The sequence below is a fragment of the Danio rerio genome, chromosome 10 (genome assembly GCF_052040795.2).
Source record: "Danio rerio strain M-AB ecotype USA chromosome 10, GRCz13ab, whole genome shotgun sequence".
Lineage (NCBI taxonomy): Eukaryota > Metazoa > Chordata > Actinopteri > Cypriniformes > Danionidae > Danio > Danio rerio.
In genome coordinates, this window is record NC_141030.1 from 28,549,805 (window position 1) to 28,567,500 (window position 17,696).

General features: G+C 36.3%; 1 protein-coding gene across 1 annotated transcript; it reads right to left on the reverse strand.

The window, feature by feature from the left end:
* Window positions 1–13,261: 13,261 nt before the first annotated feature.
* LOC100535655 (uncharacterized) lies at window positions 13,262–17,541 on the reverse strand. The gene is made up of 5 exons (XM_087270648.1): window positions 15,377–17,541; window positions 14,757–15,254; window positions 14,482–14,609; window positions 13,589–13,695; window positions 13,262–13,501 (listed from the first exon to the last, which is right to left on the reverse strand). Exons 1-5 carry the CDS (start codon window positions 15,528–15,530, stop codon window positions 13,369–13,371), a joined length of 1,020 nt encoding a protein of 339 aa, XP_087126774.1. The 5' UTR covers window positions 15,531–17,541; the 3' UTR covers window positions 13,262–13,368.
* Window positions 17,542–17,696: the final 155 nt, after the last annotated feature.

Consider the following 17,696-nt stretch of genomic DNA (forward strand, 5'->3'; position numbering starts at 1 on the left):
CTAGAAAATATTGTCTTCAGAAGAGTTTATTTGGTTTTTAGATCTTTCCATACAATGCAGATGTGCAGTGCAGCTTTGTATATTATTATAATTATTAAATTTATATATATATATATATATATATATATATATATATATATATATATATATATATATATATATATATATATATATAATTTTTATTTTTCAATCTCATTTTTAGTTAATGATTGAATAACCTGCATATAAAGACTTCAATCAAAAATGATTAGCCCAATTAAACATAAAGAATACAGTGACAGACATTCAGATGGGTGTTTATCGCCACCTATTGAGCAACAATTTAATTTCTACAGTCTTCGTTTGGCTTTACTCACTATCCATTACATTATTCCAATTCAGAGGCATACAAATACCACTTTTTTATACAACATGCCCACATCTTAAAGGTCACATATGCAGTTGAAGTCAGAATTATTATCCCACTTATTTCTTGTTTTATTTTGGCTAGAATAAAAGTAGTTTTTATTTTTTTAAAAAACACACTTTAAGGTCCATATTATTAGCCTCTTTAACCTATTTATTTTTTTTCGAAAGTTTACAGAACAAATCATCGTTATACAATAACTTGCCTAATTACCCTAACCTGCCTAATTAATCTAGTTAAGCCTTTAAATGTCACTGTAAGCTGTATAGAAGTGTCTTGAAGAATATCTAGTCAAATATTATTTACTGTCATAATGGCAAAGATAATATAAATCAGTTATTAGAAATGAGTTATTAAAACTATTATGTTTAGAAATGTTTGAAAAAAAATCTTCTCTCAATTAAATAAAAATTAGGATAAAAATAAACAGGGGGCTAATAATTCAGGCGGGCTAATAATTCTGACTTTAACTGTTTAGTGGAATGACTATTGGCAATATATTTACTATAAACCTTTGTACTTTATGCACTTCATGCATGTGTAGCCTATTTTGTATACTATTGTCCATCCAATTTATTCTGACTTGTTCTTCATAAGAAAATGACTCAAGGACAATGAGTCTAAGAAAAAAAAAAAATATTTTTTATAAATTTGAACACGTGAGTTCATGTTCATAAATTTGGCTTGAGTTTAGTTTAAATGTAGGTGCTAAACTTCATCAAATGGTTCAAAACACACATTTAAAGTCTGAATTATTCGTCCTGAATTATTAGCCCATGTATATTTTTTCCCCAATTTCTGTTTAATGGAGAGATCTTTTGCCACATGGTATAACTCTCTCTTTCTCTCCCAAGTAATAAAGTTTGTTACAGAAATATATCTCATTCATTTGATATGTCATTATATGACTTGGTCATGATGGTAAGAATAGGCATTATTATGAGATTAATTATTACAAGAAATATCTCATTATTGAAAGTAAGTCTCCACCTATTATTACTGAGAAAGTGAGTCTATTAGTTTCACATTGTGACATTATGATAAGATATCCTATATATTTTTATTTAACGGGGAAACTAGCTTACCTGCGTCCAATCCCGGCTAACTTTCGGAAAGGCAGAGTAGCCAATAGCGTTAGAGATAACAAGTACACCAAGTCCCGCCCCAGGACTGACAAAAATCAAATCTGTTTCGCGCGAGCAGAGAGAAGAACCAGCGAGCGAGCGGAGAGAACTGATCGCGCGCGCGCGCTGTAGGCATGACCTCGCTCGCGAGAGCGTCCATCGTGCGCACAGATGATGATGTGCGCGCGCGGGACTTGTTTTCTCGCGCTGGATCAGTTGAGCGCGCGCGTGAAAATCCCCTATGCGCTCGCGAGCTGTACTTTTCTCGCGTGTAGACCTGTAATCTGCTCACGGTTCACTTCTCCTCGCGCGCAAACATCACCGCTGCGCTCAATTAATATTGGCATTGATTTGCCGCCATACCTTCTCCCTCCTTCTCAGTTTGGGTGACTCGGTGGCTAGCACTGTTGCCCCACAGCAAGGAGGTCATTGGTTCAACACTAGCTGAGCCAACCGATCAGGCCCGTGCAGAGACCGTCCAAAGGGCATGTGCAAGATAAATTTTTTGAAGGGGGGGTTGTTGTCGCGTACTCAAGAGCGGTGTTGTCGCGCGCCTACTGAAGGGCGGGACCGAGGGTGTGCCGCGTTGCGGGGGCACTTTTGATCATTTTGGAAGGGCACTCTCTATTCAAGACTAAAAAGGGCATGTGCACTGCACAGGTTGAGCTCTATGTGTGCACGTGCCTGCAACCAATACTCTCTTTGCGGGGTTTGCATGTTCTCCCAGTGTTAGCATGGGTTTTCCCCGGGTACTCCAGTTTCTCCCACACTCAAAAACTATGCAACAAAAATTAAAGTCACAAGCACTTACTACAAACTAGCGCAACTAGTGATTATTTCTGGAAGCTATCGAGAACTACCTGATCTCATATCCCTCCAAATGCTTATTGACCATGCGGGAGCCTTGTGCTCATCTATCACCGAGCTCCGGGTTATCTCCCGGGACAGCATGCCAAACTAGCTTAAATAGTCAAGCATTATCTAAGTGTGAACTCTTGAAATGAACAATAATAATGAAGTGTGGTCAAAAAACTAGAATTATATCCAAATACACATCCTATGCCTCATATGGTCCAAAACCTGACAGGTGGACAAATCTAAGCTTGTTTTTAATGAAACAAATATACATACGCAAAATAATAAATAATACTAATGATAATACAGTTTTTTTCAAATGTTTTGCCACAAATTTCAAAACCCTGATGTCAATTTTCAAACCTTTAGACAGAACTATAAACACTCAATACTTTTAACACAGCCTCTCCAGTGGTCAACACTCTGCTTGCTGCGTTCATTTCCTTGAAGAAGTCTTGCATTTGCAGATTCATTGGTTCACATAATCCTTTTATCATACAAATGCCACAGAAACATTACTGTAGATCACCAGCACAAAAAATGCACATCGATTTAATTAACAATCTTTAACAATCAATAAATATTGCCGTTTAAAATATATGATACAGGTTTTATTTTGGTTTATATATAAGTGGACACTGGATACAATCAGGGGTGTACAAGCAGGATTTTATTCAAAGGTACGCACAAATCCAGCACCGCCCCGCCCCGCCCCCTTCCCCCAATCATATGGTAACAACTATTTTTTTTAAGCTACATTAAAAGAAATTGATAGACCACAAAACAACTTTCAGAGATTCGTGTGTATTTAGAATAAATGTTCATGACAACAGGAATAAACAATTCTTGTTACACATGGGGATATGACATGATCAGCAGTCAACTCATTAATGATCACTTTTCAATAGATATGAGTACTTGATAACTGTCTTGATAACTGTATATATATATATATATATATATATAAATATATATATATATATATATATATATATATATATATATATATATATATATATATATATATATATATATATATATATATATGTTTATATGGGGTGACGTGGTGGCGCAGTAGGTAGTGCTGTCATCTCACAGCAAGAAGGTCACTGGTTTGAGCCTCGACTGGGTCAGTTGGCGTGTCTGTGTGGAGTTTGCATGTTCTCCCTGCATTTGCGTGGGTTTCCTTCGGGTGCTCCAGTTTTCCCCACAGGCCAAAGACATGCGGTACAGGTAAATTGGGTAGGCCAAATTGTCCGTAGTGTAAGTTTGTGTGTGTGAATGAGTTTGTGGATGTAAGCCGAAAAGAAAGCGCCTACAGCAATATTTTTTGATTGTCTATACAGAACAAACCATTCTTAATGACTTGCCTAATTACTTTAACTTTAACCTAATAAACCTAGTTTAGCCTTTAAATGTCACCATTTTATGATTTTATGTTAAAAATAACGGTTAAATGTTATATTTTAAATGATTAACAGCCTGACTGACTAATATTCATTCATTTTCTTTTTTTGGCTTAGTCCCTTGTTAATCCGGGGTCACCACAAGGGAATGAACCGCCAACTTATCCAGCATGTTTTTACGCAGAGGATGCCCTTCCAGCCGCAACCCATCTCTGGGAAACTGAATGACGAATATGTACTGGGATAATCTGTTATTCCATTAAACAGCTACTTGGTTATCTCAAAGCAGGCCCGTGGCCAGTCTGTTATAAAAGTAGTTATTAGAAAAATTGGTTAGTTAAACTATTATGTTTAAAAACCTGTTGTAATAAATCATGTGTTGATGACTCGTGCTTTATGTCATGTCGTGGCTGAAATCAAAAATGAATGAAGGCAAAACTAAACGAGTTGAATATAACTTATATGAGCGTGACTGAAAACTAAACTGGATCACTGTTTCATCTGTTCTCCTGTACTTGCCGTTTGTAAGTTCAAGACTGCATTTCCTAACGTAAAACTATGTACAGTCAATTTCTAATTAATAATAGCCTCTGCATAGCACTTCCTATAATAAAAGTTTTGAAATCGCTATTGAAAACAGAATCCTAATATCATCAACAGTGGACATTTTGATACTGTTTTACAACATAAACATGACTGAAGTTGAATCGTTTTATTACTTGTGTCAATTTGGGGGTTAACTTCTGACAAATGCAGGAAACTGAAGTGTGCAGCACCGTCACTGACAGACAGAGAGAGAGAGATAGAGAGAGAGCGAAAGCAGAGAGAGCGAGTGCGCGCCATACGACTGCGCGCGACACTGAGAGCGCGCGCCACCGATGGCTGATCTCGCTTCTCCGTCGCGTTGTTGACACAAAAATACGCGTCTAAATTTAGAGGGCCAAGCTTGTTGTTAAATTTACTCAAAAAGTACACGTTACCCAATAATTTTACTCAAGTAAATATAACAAGCTAAATGTAACTCGTTACTACCCACCTCTGCCCGAATCCAAAAGAGTCCTGTACTTTTGCTCCTCTGAAAAATGGCATGTACAAAAGCTGATCTGGGATCGGTTTATTGTACGGAGTGCATCGTCAGTCAGCGCTTATGGATTTACTGGTTTAGAGGTGTCAAATGAAAGGCATTGATCGACGCACAGCTTTAATGGAAATACAGTGAATGCAGACATTTTAATATTAATTTCAGCGTGCTTTCAAGATTTAAAATATATCAGAAATATACGAAAATACTTCATGATAGGATAGTGGCATAGAATGGTAAAATACGGGAGAATTTCGGCCAAAATGGGAGGTTTTACATGAATGTAGAGAACAGGAAGTTAACGCAAAACATCTTTGCAAGGGAACGCAAAAAAAAAAAAAAAAACTTAAAATGTTTTCCTATCACTCAGTGTTTTTTAGTCACCTAGTTATTTTTTTTCGTCCATCAATTTTTTTTCTTCCACCTTTTTTTCCCCACCATTATGTTCCTCCCAGTTCACAGTGAAAAAGACAGTTCCCCCGGCTTGGGTGCTGATGCGAATGCAGTCTCCACCTTGTATTTGTGTATTGCTGTATATCATGTGTGTTTTAAGCAATGTGTATACATTTACAGTGCATGCATTTAGTGTATGCATTTAGTTCCTCAAAATAGCAACGTGCCAACAATGTGCCTTAACACACCTCTTTTCTAGACAGGAACACCCATGAATCCACAACGTGGGGCAAATGGATTTGTTATTTAAACTATGAGGCAGAAAATGGGAAAATTAAAGTTGCGCTGACCTGAAAATAGCAACACGTCAGGACAAACACGTCTTGCGCCTTATTGCATATTAAAAATGAGACTTAATGGGCCCTATCATACACCCGATGCAATAAGGCACAAGATGTGTTTGCCCTGACGTGTTGCTATTTTCAGGTCAGCGCAACTTTAATTTTCCCATTTTTGGCGATTTTCTGGAATTTTCTGACATTAAAATAAACCCAATCGATATTGAGGTCTACCACATGGTGTAGGACTGCAGTTCTCCTCGCCCACCAAATTGATTGACAGCCACGTATTAAGTATTTGCAAAAAACTATTAAGGAATTGCAAAAAAAAATTAGCTGTGATTAGCTGTGATCTGTGATTAGCTGCTCATCAAGAATGAGATTTACAAGTATAAAACGTTCAAAACAGAGCATGTTTGTAACAAAGAAAATATAGAGGCTATACGAGGCCACTTAAAGTAGATGTGCAAAAAGCATGTGTGTACTGTGAACTTTGTCATGGCATTCATGTGTGCACCAGTGCACCGTTTGCCGGAATAAACTCCACTGGAAATACATCACATAAACTTACTTGCCATATTTGACTCATAAACTCATAAAATGAATCCTGGATCAGGTTTATCCATGTCTGTCTCTGTGCTGTTTATCTCACTTTATGCAGTAAAAGCTGACACGTATATGGAAATGTTGGGTGGGGAGAACCAGCACATTTGCATTAAAGATACAGGCTAGTGAGGGACACCCAGACATGTGATACAGTGCTTGTGCCTGTCATCCGGGGTGAAGAAACCACTGCATCCAGAAACTCACAGTCGGAACAACATTAAAAGACACGCTGCTCGACTTTGTTGCTCTCTTGGGGAATCTGCTCTTTCAATGGAAACTGCTCTTTTATGCTAGTGAAATGGTGAAAAGGAACTGCGTTTGACGCATCTTCACCCTCACTGGTGACAATACTGGTTTCTCAATAAAATCAGGTTGGCAGATGTTTGGAACTCTTCAGTCTCTTAGTAAGAGGCTCTAAAGCAAAAATCTAACGCTCGCTTCACAAGCACCAGCTGATAAACTCTGGTAATTATTAATCTCTGGCACCTCATTGTCCTGTTTTCTTACTCTTCAGAGTGATTGGTCGTCTAGTGATAGTGTCTTTTTCTAGACACACGTTGGAGTTCCCGTGAAGGGGAACCTTTGTTCTGTTTTAAGCACAAGAGAGATTTGTCATAAAGCAAAAACCTGAAGTACATGCTAGGTAAAATTACAAGCATTAGTTTTTCCAAAAATAGCATTTTTACTTTAAACCAGCTTTTCCATGTAATGTGACCACACAATAAAAAAAACTTTTCAAGCAGTACTTCATCCAATTACTGTAATAATTTATTTTTAATTTCAATGTAATCTTAATTGTGTTATTTTTCAAGTAATATATTTTGAGTTTAAAACATGTTAAATATAGATATTTTTATTAAGAACTCAAATAAAAAATATTTGTTCTTACCAATGTAAAATTTTAACGTCACACAAACAGGCCAGCACATGCGTATTACAGTTTTTTAGGATTGCTTACACACTAAAATTAAAAGTAGTACACTATTAGCAAAACCTTACACACAAGTTTCAAAACATCAGCCCATATTTGCACTACTATAAGCACATTGTCAGCCTCACACTTGTTGCAAATCTCTCCACACAGTGATTTGCAAAACACTAAACACACTTAACATACATTACACACTAAAATCTATCATGAAGTCACTTTCTTGCAATACCAAAGCACTGACTGTCAAATTACTGCACCGTCCAACCAATTGGTTCAACACAGTCGTCAGGTGTGCAAACACTTGTTTGATTAATTGTAGACACACCAATCAGGTGTTTAAGCACTATAAAATGCCAGTTTCAATGAAAATCATCAGGTCTCAATATCAACACTGGCACACACCATTAAAAAAAAAAACATATTCAAATGAAGCAAATTTATGGAGTGCCTTTCGAGCACAATTTCGAAAGGGTAAAAAAGACTGATGCATGATTATGCAGAGGTATGTATTCACTTTAGCAGTGTGATCTTGCATACTGTCTCAATATCTTTTACTGTACTGTAATACTAGATCTACACTGAACTACACAATTTTACCTGACACTGTTCTTCAGGTAGTTTTACGAATGGATGGAGAGGAGATCTAGCATGAGTTCGCTTATGTAGATGATGGTGTGTTCAACCTGATGAAAACACGGAGTAGAAGAAACATCATTGGCCACAGGGCTATAGTCAATGTCCCAGGGCAATGTGGGGGAAACACTCTGTGCAGCCATTACAAAGAATGGGGTCCTCCACTGCCATGACCTTCTTGGACCAACTGCACAACATAACATCAGCAAATCAAATCGATCATACGCAATACATTGTTGTCTTGGACAATGTGTCCTTCCACCGTTCTGCTCTGGTTCAGAACTGGTTTTAGCAACATCCACATTTTACCGTCCTATATCTTCCACCAAACTCTCTATTCCTCAACCCTATTGAAAAGTTTTTCTTGGCATAGTGGTGGAAAGTATATGATCTTCGTCTCCAAGCTGAGGTACCCCTCATCCAAGCCAGTGGCGGAGCGCAAAATGCGGAGGCCCCCCTGCAGGGATCGCTGACGGGGCCCCCTGATGAAGTCATACGTCAATTTGCATATCGCTGACGTCATCACGTTCTACCGTTTCTGTTTAACAGCCTATGGTTAATAAAGGGGTATTTATAATTGCACTACACTTTATATAAGGATGTTTATTTAACTACATATATTGCTGTTTGAATACAGTATATCATTATAGATGTGTAACGTTAGTGAATGTGCAGTAATCTCTCATATGAAATAAACTCAGACAAGTTCAGAAACTGTCACTAAAATATCTGTGATTGTGAACAAGAAAAGAATAAACGGTCCAAATAAATTGTTAAAATAAAGTGGAAGTAGATCGATTTGACATTACAAGTGAAATACCTTCACACTGCCTGTGCTAAATCATTTGTCGTCGGTACGCAGAGGGGTGATCTGCTCTCGGGCTGCAGGTGGGAGATGCTGCTGTAGAGGACTGACTGGGCCGCCTGTCAGTGCTGTGAGGCGGGGGAGGGGCCGGCGGCATCACACGCAGCTCGTTGAGAAGAGTAGGGACGGTACAGTATGGAAAAATGACAGTCTAAAAAAATCTCCAATAACACACAAAAAAGTCGCTAGGGGGGTCTGAAAAGTCGCTAAATCTAGTGACAAAGTCGCTAAGTTGGCAACATTGGCGGCAAGCAATCAGAATGAAGTAGTCCACCGCTTGAGAGGTGTTCAGAGAACACAGACGTGTGAACTTTGGTTCCGACCACAGTTGTTCCCAAGAGTTTATTGAAAATCGCGACGACGCGGGGCCCCCTAATCACGCGGGGCCCCCCCGCGGTGCGTGCCCTGCGGGCCCGTCCGCTACGCCACTGATCCAAGCCATGGAGGAGGCCTGTGACCAGATGGAGGTAGCAGCAATACAAGATTCTACATTCAAGACACTTCTTTCCAAGGTGTCTTGCTAAGGACAACATTGCAATGTTGATAACTCTTATGCCAGATCCAGCTAGGCGAAGAGACAATGTCTACAGTTTTTCTTGGTTGCTTTGATGCAGCCGTCAACTGAAACTCCACATTTTCAAAACAGTTAACACACAGGCCTAAACAGCGGCACTCATGGTCAAAATGACACATTTGCCTTGCAAAAGGCACATACTGTGTCAAAACATTTAAAAAATGCAACAAAAGCTAGTTTTATCTTCAAACAACACAACTTGAAAACAAGTATATGAGCTCTTTCAATTAATCATTACACAATGGACAACAAAATACAAAATGCAGAACTTAGTGTGAATCAATGCACCATTGCTTGCCATTGTAGCCTATTGCCAATGCCATTTGTTGTCTTTCTATTTGGGCTGTCAAATTTGCCTAAGAATTGGATCCAGAATAAGAAATGCTTTGATTAAATTTATATTGAATTCATGACATCTTTCAAACTGTGGCTGAAAATTGAAATACTGTAAAAAAAAAAAGACTGTAAAAAGACAAAAGTAATAAAATACTGTAAATATTAGAGAAAACACATGTAAACCAATATACAGTCAAATCTATTGGGAATACAGGACATAATAAACACTATCGACCTCCTCCATCCATGCTGGCACAGAACAACACAGACCTTCCACCTTTTTTAATGTTTGCAGACTGACTGCTAATTGAAGAATTGTGTTAAGCAGTGTCAAATCGGTGCTTCAGTGAATTCATACTGATCTTGGTAGTTTCTAATGGTTAGGAATAGATGGTTTCTGTTTACAGTTTTTTACAATTGCTATGACACTTTTATCAATACATTTAACAAGTTTTCTGAACTCTTAACACAGTTAGCACAACATCCGTCTTCATGGGCTATACAATTAACACATTTCTTGTTGTTTTGACACACAATGCATCCAGTTAACACAAATTTAAAATGCTTTAACTTCTTTTACACACAAGCACAACCAAAAACAAAACAATGTAATTTTACTGTCAAATTTACAAATGCTTTAACACAGTATGTCAGAACAGATAACACCATGTTCTAAACAGAAATTATATAGGATAAAGTCACAGTGAACAGCTGTTCTAATTGTGAATTGAAATACAAATATATTCCCTGTATTTTATTCAATTGCCAATGAGAAACATCATATTGCGGTTATATAAATAAATAAATAAATAAATAAATAAATATATATATATATATATATATATATATATATATATATATATATATATATATATATATATATATATATATATATATATATATATAACCGCAATATGAGTCTCTCATATATCCCACATGAAATATATATATATATATATATATATATATATATATATATATATATATATATATATATATATATATATATGTATGTATATATGACAGCTGATTCCCATCTAGAAAGCACACTCATGTCTTGTTTTGGTTTTTCCAATCACATGATCATATGTTCTAATAGACGACTCTTGAGGTTTTTGAAAGGAACATCAAAGAACTCTGTCACCAATTATGCAATACAGTCATCACTGTACTATACAAAGTGTTTTGCAGTAAACTACTCTTTAAACCTGGAGTTCATTAGTACATACAGTACATATACAGTACAGCATTTGCATACACTGTGTCTAATTACTTTTTAGAGAGTCATGAAGTTAGAGGCCAATCAAGTACCACATGAAATTTTCAATGTTGACAAGGCTGGGGATGTCGCCGTAGGAAAAACATAATAGGCCAAAGGGCCACAGTTGATAGAAGATATCAAGTGTAATGTGGATGAGAACATGTGGCAAAAGACCAGGCAAAATAGAAAATTACTTTGTTATTTTATTATAATTGTGGTGCTTTTTCAGTTTGCAGTGATGTCCTTTTGCAAATAGAGTCTATACTGCAGCAATTCTGTGTCTGTATTTTTTAAAAAAAACTATAAATTTTATAAAGCAATTTTTTTCTTCGTTTTTGTATAGAATTTTTGCAGTAAAAGAAAGAAAATGCCTGCATTTACTAAACCCAATGAAACAAAACTGTAGAGAGACTTCAAATATAAGAGCAGAGCTGACACATAAACTAATGCAGTTTCTGTAAAGTCAGCTGATGATAGTGTTTTTATTGTCAGTGTGTTCTGATTGACTGAATGTTTCTGTTGAAAGAGAACATGTGTTAGAGTTTTGAACAATTATTTCATTTTGAAACATGTTTACAGTGTTTTGTTAGAAATGGTGAATTGTGTTCATTTATTATTATATTTTGAACATTAGTTTATAGGTTTAGTTTACAATGTGTGATTTTGAGCATGAAATTAACTGTTTTGTCAATTGTGTGTTTTAGGTGTGTTGCTGCGTTAAGAGTTTAGCAAACTTGTTAAATGTATTAAAAAAACTGTCATAGCCATTGTAAAAAACTGTAATACAGTACCATTGCTAAAACAATGGAGTTAGGACCGCTTGAATGACAGTTGTGTTAACTGATTTGAAAAATGGTGGGAAAAATGTGTCAATCCAATGAGAACGGGTTTACACATTTGCAAGACCTGTCTTCTGCTCTGCTGGGAAAGTGATAATGAAAATAAAGTGAAACCTAGTTTCTTTAACCAGGTCAAAGCAAACAAGAAAAACTGTAACTTACAGTTCAATACATACAGTAAAGTGACATATTACAGTACTTTGAATCTTCATGTAAACATGTTGGACATGTTGAGGAATAAATGAGTTTCTTCAGTGTGCAGCATTGTTCTTGAGTAGTGTTTAGTGAATTTACTTTATATTTGTACTTTGTTGATGGTAGCCTACTCTAATCATAGGGAAGTAGAAGTGCTAAAAGTGTTTTAGGTTTATCACAGCAGTGTGTAACTTGTGCAAACAGTGTATAGTAAATGTGAAAATGTGTGTTTCTTATGGTAAAAAAGTGTGGTTTTTAAACATAAGTGTAAAGTTTTTACAAGAGTGTTTAATTATGCAAAGGATCTGTAGTGTTTTGCTAATTGGGTGTGTGGTTGTGTTAATTGTGTGTACTGTTTTGAAAACACGGGCCCTGTTTTGAAAATCGTGCTTAAGCAATCCAAAAAAACTGTAAACAGAAGCACTACCAGCTACAGTACCAGATATTTAAGTCAATGGTTTTGGATCGCACGCAACACAAGTCTCTTTCTTCAGTTTCCTGACTTTAAAATAGGATCCAAGCCCCATCAATTTTGAGGCCTGCCACAACGTGACTTAGTAGTGCGACACCTCCCACGGAATTGAATGACAGCCACGTATTAGCACATCTCCATAGTAACGCGTATAACCATGTCCACCAAACAGGAGTTGCAAATAAACTGGGATTAAAAGATCTGTTTAACTCTCTGTGATCAGCTGCACCTCAAGATCGAGTTTTATAACTTTAAAACATTCAAAGCAGAGCATGTTTGTAATAAAGAAAAGACATATGCTACCTATAGGCTATATGGGGCCACTTCAAGTAGACGTGCAAAAACCGTGTGTGTACTGCAAACTTTGTAATGGCATTTCTGTGTGCATCAGTGCATCATTTAATAAACTCCACCACAAATACGTCAAATAAACTTACTTGCTATATTTGACTTAAAAATGAATCTTGGATCTGCTTCTGCCACATTGTTTGGCACGGGTTACTAAAATAGCTACATATACATTGCTCTAAACCCAAAATGGACATATTCTGGAAGCTATAATAAATGATCTGATGGGTGTTTTGAGCTGAAACTTCACAGACACATTCTGGAGACACCAAAGCCTTATCTTACATCTTGTAAAAGGGGTAAAATAAGAGTATCTGATTAAGAAAAGCTAGTCTATAGTTATGAACATTCATGGGATAAACTAGTTTCAATAGTAATTTTATTGCTGAATCTAGTTATTACAGGTACATAGAACTGTAACAAATATGTATAATTATAACCAGTTATGATTAATGAATCATTTTCCCTTATGAGCCAAATTTGTTAGGGGATGCATTATATGTGTGTGTGAACTAGTTTTATGCTGCATGGTGACGGTAATTGACTGTTTGATACTCCTGTGTAAAGTGTTTGGTGGTGTTGAATGATGGTGAAGCCTGCGGATTCCACACATTGTTTGTCTGAATATTGTATTTAAGAGAACAAAATGTAGTCTGTAATTTACAGCATGAACAAAAAATAAAAAATAAATAACTTAAGGACCTTTTAAAGTGCACTTTTCTCACAGATCCACTGAAAATAAGCATTACATGGATAATCGGCCCATCCTGATGAATAGGATACAGCACAGTTCTCTCCTGTTTTTCCATTGGGTTCAAAGGTCCCCCAAAACCTGAAACTACAGATCAGCATTAGATGTTCAGTGCTTTAGTGACAGGAGAATCAGTTATTAGATAATAATCAGTTCAGTTCGGTGATTTCTTACCCAGTGGTCATGCTAGGACCATAAACCCATTTCCAACTGCCTTCCTCATCACTGTCAGTCAGACCAATCCACACCATATCACCAGCAGATATTTTCTTAACAAAATCCTAAAATATGTACAAAATGACATTGTAATCTACCACCATTTTGCTGCCTTTACAGACATTATATTTTGTGTATAAAGGTATATAAATCTCTTGACAACAGACTTGGCTATAAAAAACTGAATTACATCTGCTCTCTTCATCACTGTCAGTCAGACCAATCCAGACTGTAACACCACCTGATATTATCTTAAAATAATACTAAGAAGAAGAAAAAGCAATTATATGAAATTTGATTATGCCCAAACTCAGTTGGCATCATGTAGCACTCCCACTGTTCAGTTGCAGTACTGCAGTAAAAATCTGTGACACAAATAATGAGACGGTCAAAGTTGCATAGTTGTTTAAAGTCGAACTGCTCGAATAACGAGTCTCGTTGTTCAACGTTACACATGTGACTATACAAGGTGTACAGTAACAGTAACATTTGTAAATCCATACGAAGCAAACAAAATAAAAACAATCATATTTAGTATGATTAAAGAGTGCATTTCTTCAGACACACACATATGTAGATTATTAGGACCTATCATAGGCTCAATCTATTTTATACTGTATAAACCACTTATTAGGACCATACCCTTAACCCAACCATCATTTTAAATTACGATAAAACAGAGCATGTGCTCATTACCCACTTTAAAAGTGTAATATCAAGGTCACATTCATGTCATTGTGCAATTGCAAACTTCATATACCAGAATACACACACACACACACACACACACACACACACACACACACACACACACACACACACGCACGCACAGTATACTGGACTTCACTCACTTGTTCCTCTTTGTTGTTTATGATGATCAGATCTGCTTTTCTGTCTCTACAGTATCTTCTGCTCTCAGACCAGCTCTTCTTCTCATGGGAAATGAAGTATAATCTGAACTTATAATAAAAGCATCCACCTGTAAACGCAACAGTAAGTGTTAATATTTAGTTCCCTTCAATCTTATTTATTCTTTCCTTTCATATTTATTGTAACAGTTTATAAGTAAATATTATATATTTGATTTGTTTTGTGTGTAATTAGTTGTGGTGAAGTTCATAATTACCCTTTTCATAAAGAAACTTTTCCATGTCATTTTTCTCCTGTTGTAACTGATCTCTTTGTTTCATTAAAGAATCATTCTCAGATAATAATCTCTTTTCTTTATTTTTCAGGATTTGGTTCTCATTCTCCAACTGATCTTTCTCTGCATTAGAACCTTTGACCCTGATTAGTAGTTGCTCTCTCTCTTCTGTTATATTGACAATGTTAGTTAGTAGCTGATCTCTCTCTTCTGTTATATTGACAATGTTAGTTAGTAGCTGATCTCTCTCTTCTGTTATATTGACAATGTTAGTTAGTAGCTGATCTCTCTCTTCTGTTATATTGACAATGTTGGTTAGTAGCTGATCACTCTCTTCTGTGAGGATAGCAATTCTGGTCTCTTGTGTGTAGTTTGTGTAGATGTGGACACTCAGTATTATGACTGCAGTCAGCAGAAGAAAACACAGCAGCACCAAACACACTGCAGATGCTCTGTTGCTTGTCTTTAATGAACCACTTCCTGATGAAAATCAACATGATGTTATATGTCTTGATGTTTTTATGTCTTAATGTTTTAAACTTTGATATTTTTGTTTGGATTAAAGTTAAGGATTAACTAACTGCATAAATAAATGTGATTACCTGTTTGTAGAAGAGGTTGTTGTGTGTTTGTCCTGAAGTCCTGGTCTCTCACACAGTCTGCACTTTCATAAATAGCCACCGTCATCTCCAATAGATCTATGTTCCTTCCCCCAGACTCGGTCCTGAACACATCCTCATAAATATTATAAGACATTCTACTCTTTTACAGGCTCATAACCGTAAACTACTAATGCTGAATGCTCTTTGTGTGCCTTTAGTTATGCACGTTTATCACCAACAACTAAATAAACAAAGAGGAAATGAAACTTAGTCTAAATGTGTGAAATTTAAGTCATGTGACATCTCATTTTCTGAGGCCAAGAATGTGAGCAGCTAAATCTTCAAATGTTCGGTATCAACAGCTCACATTTGATGTAAAGCATATTTTTCTTTTCGATGATGACTGAGAGAGTCGCTTATTAGATAATAACAATGATTTCTGACCACTTTTACTTCCTGAATAAATGCAAGACCCCAAAGCTCAGCTCTGCTCACACTGCTGGAAATATCCTAGTAAGATCTCACACATGTACGCAGCTCTCTTTACAGTAGTTAGCTCTATTTTTAGAGACAGATTTACAAAGAAACTTCTGTGTGTGTCAGAAATGTCCAAGATCATGTAACAATTCAGAAAAAGTAAGAATTATGTTTCTTATTTAATTAGCCTTAAAGCAAAAACTTACACACTGGTTAAAATTAGAAGTATTAATTTTTAAATTACTTTAAACCATAATTTTTATGTAATGTGACCACATGGAGTAGTTTAAACACAAAAAGAAGTTAAATTAGAATTTTAGAGGCCCACCGCAACATGGTAACCGTCACAGTGACGTCACTCACTCCATTTCGTGCATTGTGTCTGACATTGCATCGCTGAGTAAAGCAATCACAGCTGCATTATAAAGGCTGCATCCAGATATTGTTAGCAGCATTTTCACTGTCAGGCCAGTGTGAGCAAGGGCTTTTATCGGGCCGGGCAAGGTTGAGCAGTGAGGCCGAAATCATGTCGAGTTTCCACTGTCGGGCTAGTAGCTCGCAGCTCGTCAAGCAAACCCCGCCCCTAGAACGTCCCCCGAATCAAACGTCACACAACCCGCCCACTTCAGCGGGAATCAGGCAGATAAAGCACACCATCACATCATCACGAGAGCATTAAACTGAAGACAACCAAAACAAACAAACGACACGTTACTGTACAGCATTACATTATGTCTATACGCACATGCCTGTGTGTTCTCATCTATCATATTCATTTACTCGCAGACCGACTGTTGGAATCGAACATCGAGTGGTCTCTTAATGGAGGGACCCAGTGCAGTGAGCGCACCCATCCATAATATAAAACCACAGAAATTCTCCGTTAATAACTGGGTAGAAAATGTATTTTATAACATCCTCATTTAGATAGACGCAGTCAAACATTCAGCCCAAATGTACTGGAGAGACCTGAAACATATAAATAGCTCTTTATGTATTTAAAATTTCATTTTTAATTTGACCACGTCATATAAAAGCATAAACACTTGTTTGAGGACACAGAACACATTTTGTATTTGCAGTTTTCCCCGATGCTACGTTGGTGCTGCGCAGGACTGGCAAACAGAAAAAAGGTAGTCTAGTCTCTGCTTTCACTCACCCCAAACATTTTATTTCATAAATAATATTTCAAACCTTCTCTGGTGTTTATTGTTTTTAGAAAATATTTAAAATTTCTTTCTTTTTTTTCAGATAGGCCTTATAAATGAAAGTTATATGGCTGTATACCTTTATATATGGCTATATATCAAAGTAATATGGGTTTAAAACGGTTTGATTTATGTATTGTATATACCTTGTTATAGCTAGCTTTTGTTTGTTTTATATTGGTTTATTTGTTTAATGTGATTTTTTTATATTCGATATTTGTAATTCTTTAAATTATTTCAATATAGCTTAGGCTATTATCAAGATATGACACTATTGTTTTGAGTCTACAAAAGTGGATACGTAATTTGTAAAGTTTTATGTATTTCTGTAGTTTTCATATTGTGTATTATCTCCAAAATAAATAAATAAAAATGAAAAAAACCACGCTCGCAGCATCAACAGAGCTGTGAAGGTAGCGCTCTTTTGCTCGGTCTCACATTCACATACAGGCATCTAAACGCGCATAAACACCTTTTAAACTTGACAAAAACTCTCGAAAACCTTTACTGTCTGTTGTGTCTGTAATATGGTGTAAAGATTATTATGCGTTATTGAAACATCAAGGAGAACACAGCAAAGAAAAGTCACTTAAAATAAATCTTTATTATTTTATGGAATAGCTTTACATTTAATA

What these genes read in the sequence shown, in the direction of transcription:
- LOC100535655 (XM_087270648.1), bottom strand. Translation starts at nt 15,530, where the DNA reads ATGTCTTATAATATTTATGAGGATGTGTTCAGGACCGAGTCTGGGGGA. An exon ending in AAAGTTTCTTTATGAAAAGG is followed by an intron (nt 14,610 to 14,756) that starts GTAATTATGAAC and finishes TTGCGTTTACAG; the next exon opens with GTGGATGCTTTTATTATAAG. An exon ending in TAAACAACAAAGAGGAACAA is followed by an intron (nt 13,696 to 14,481) that starts GTGAGTGAAGTC and finishes TACATATTTTAG; the next exon opens with GATTTTGTTAAGAAAATATC.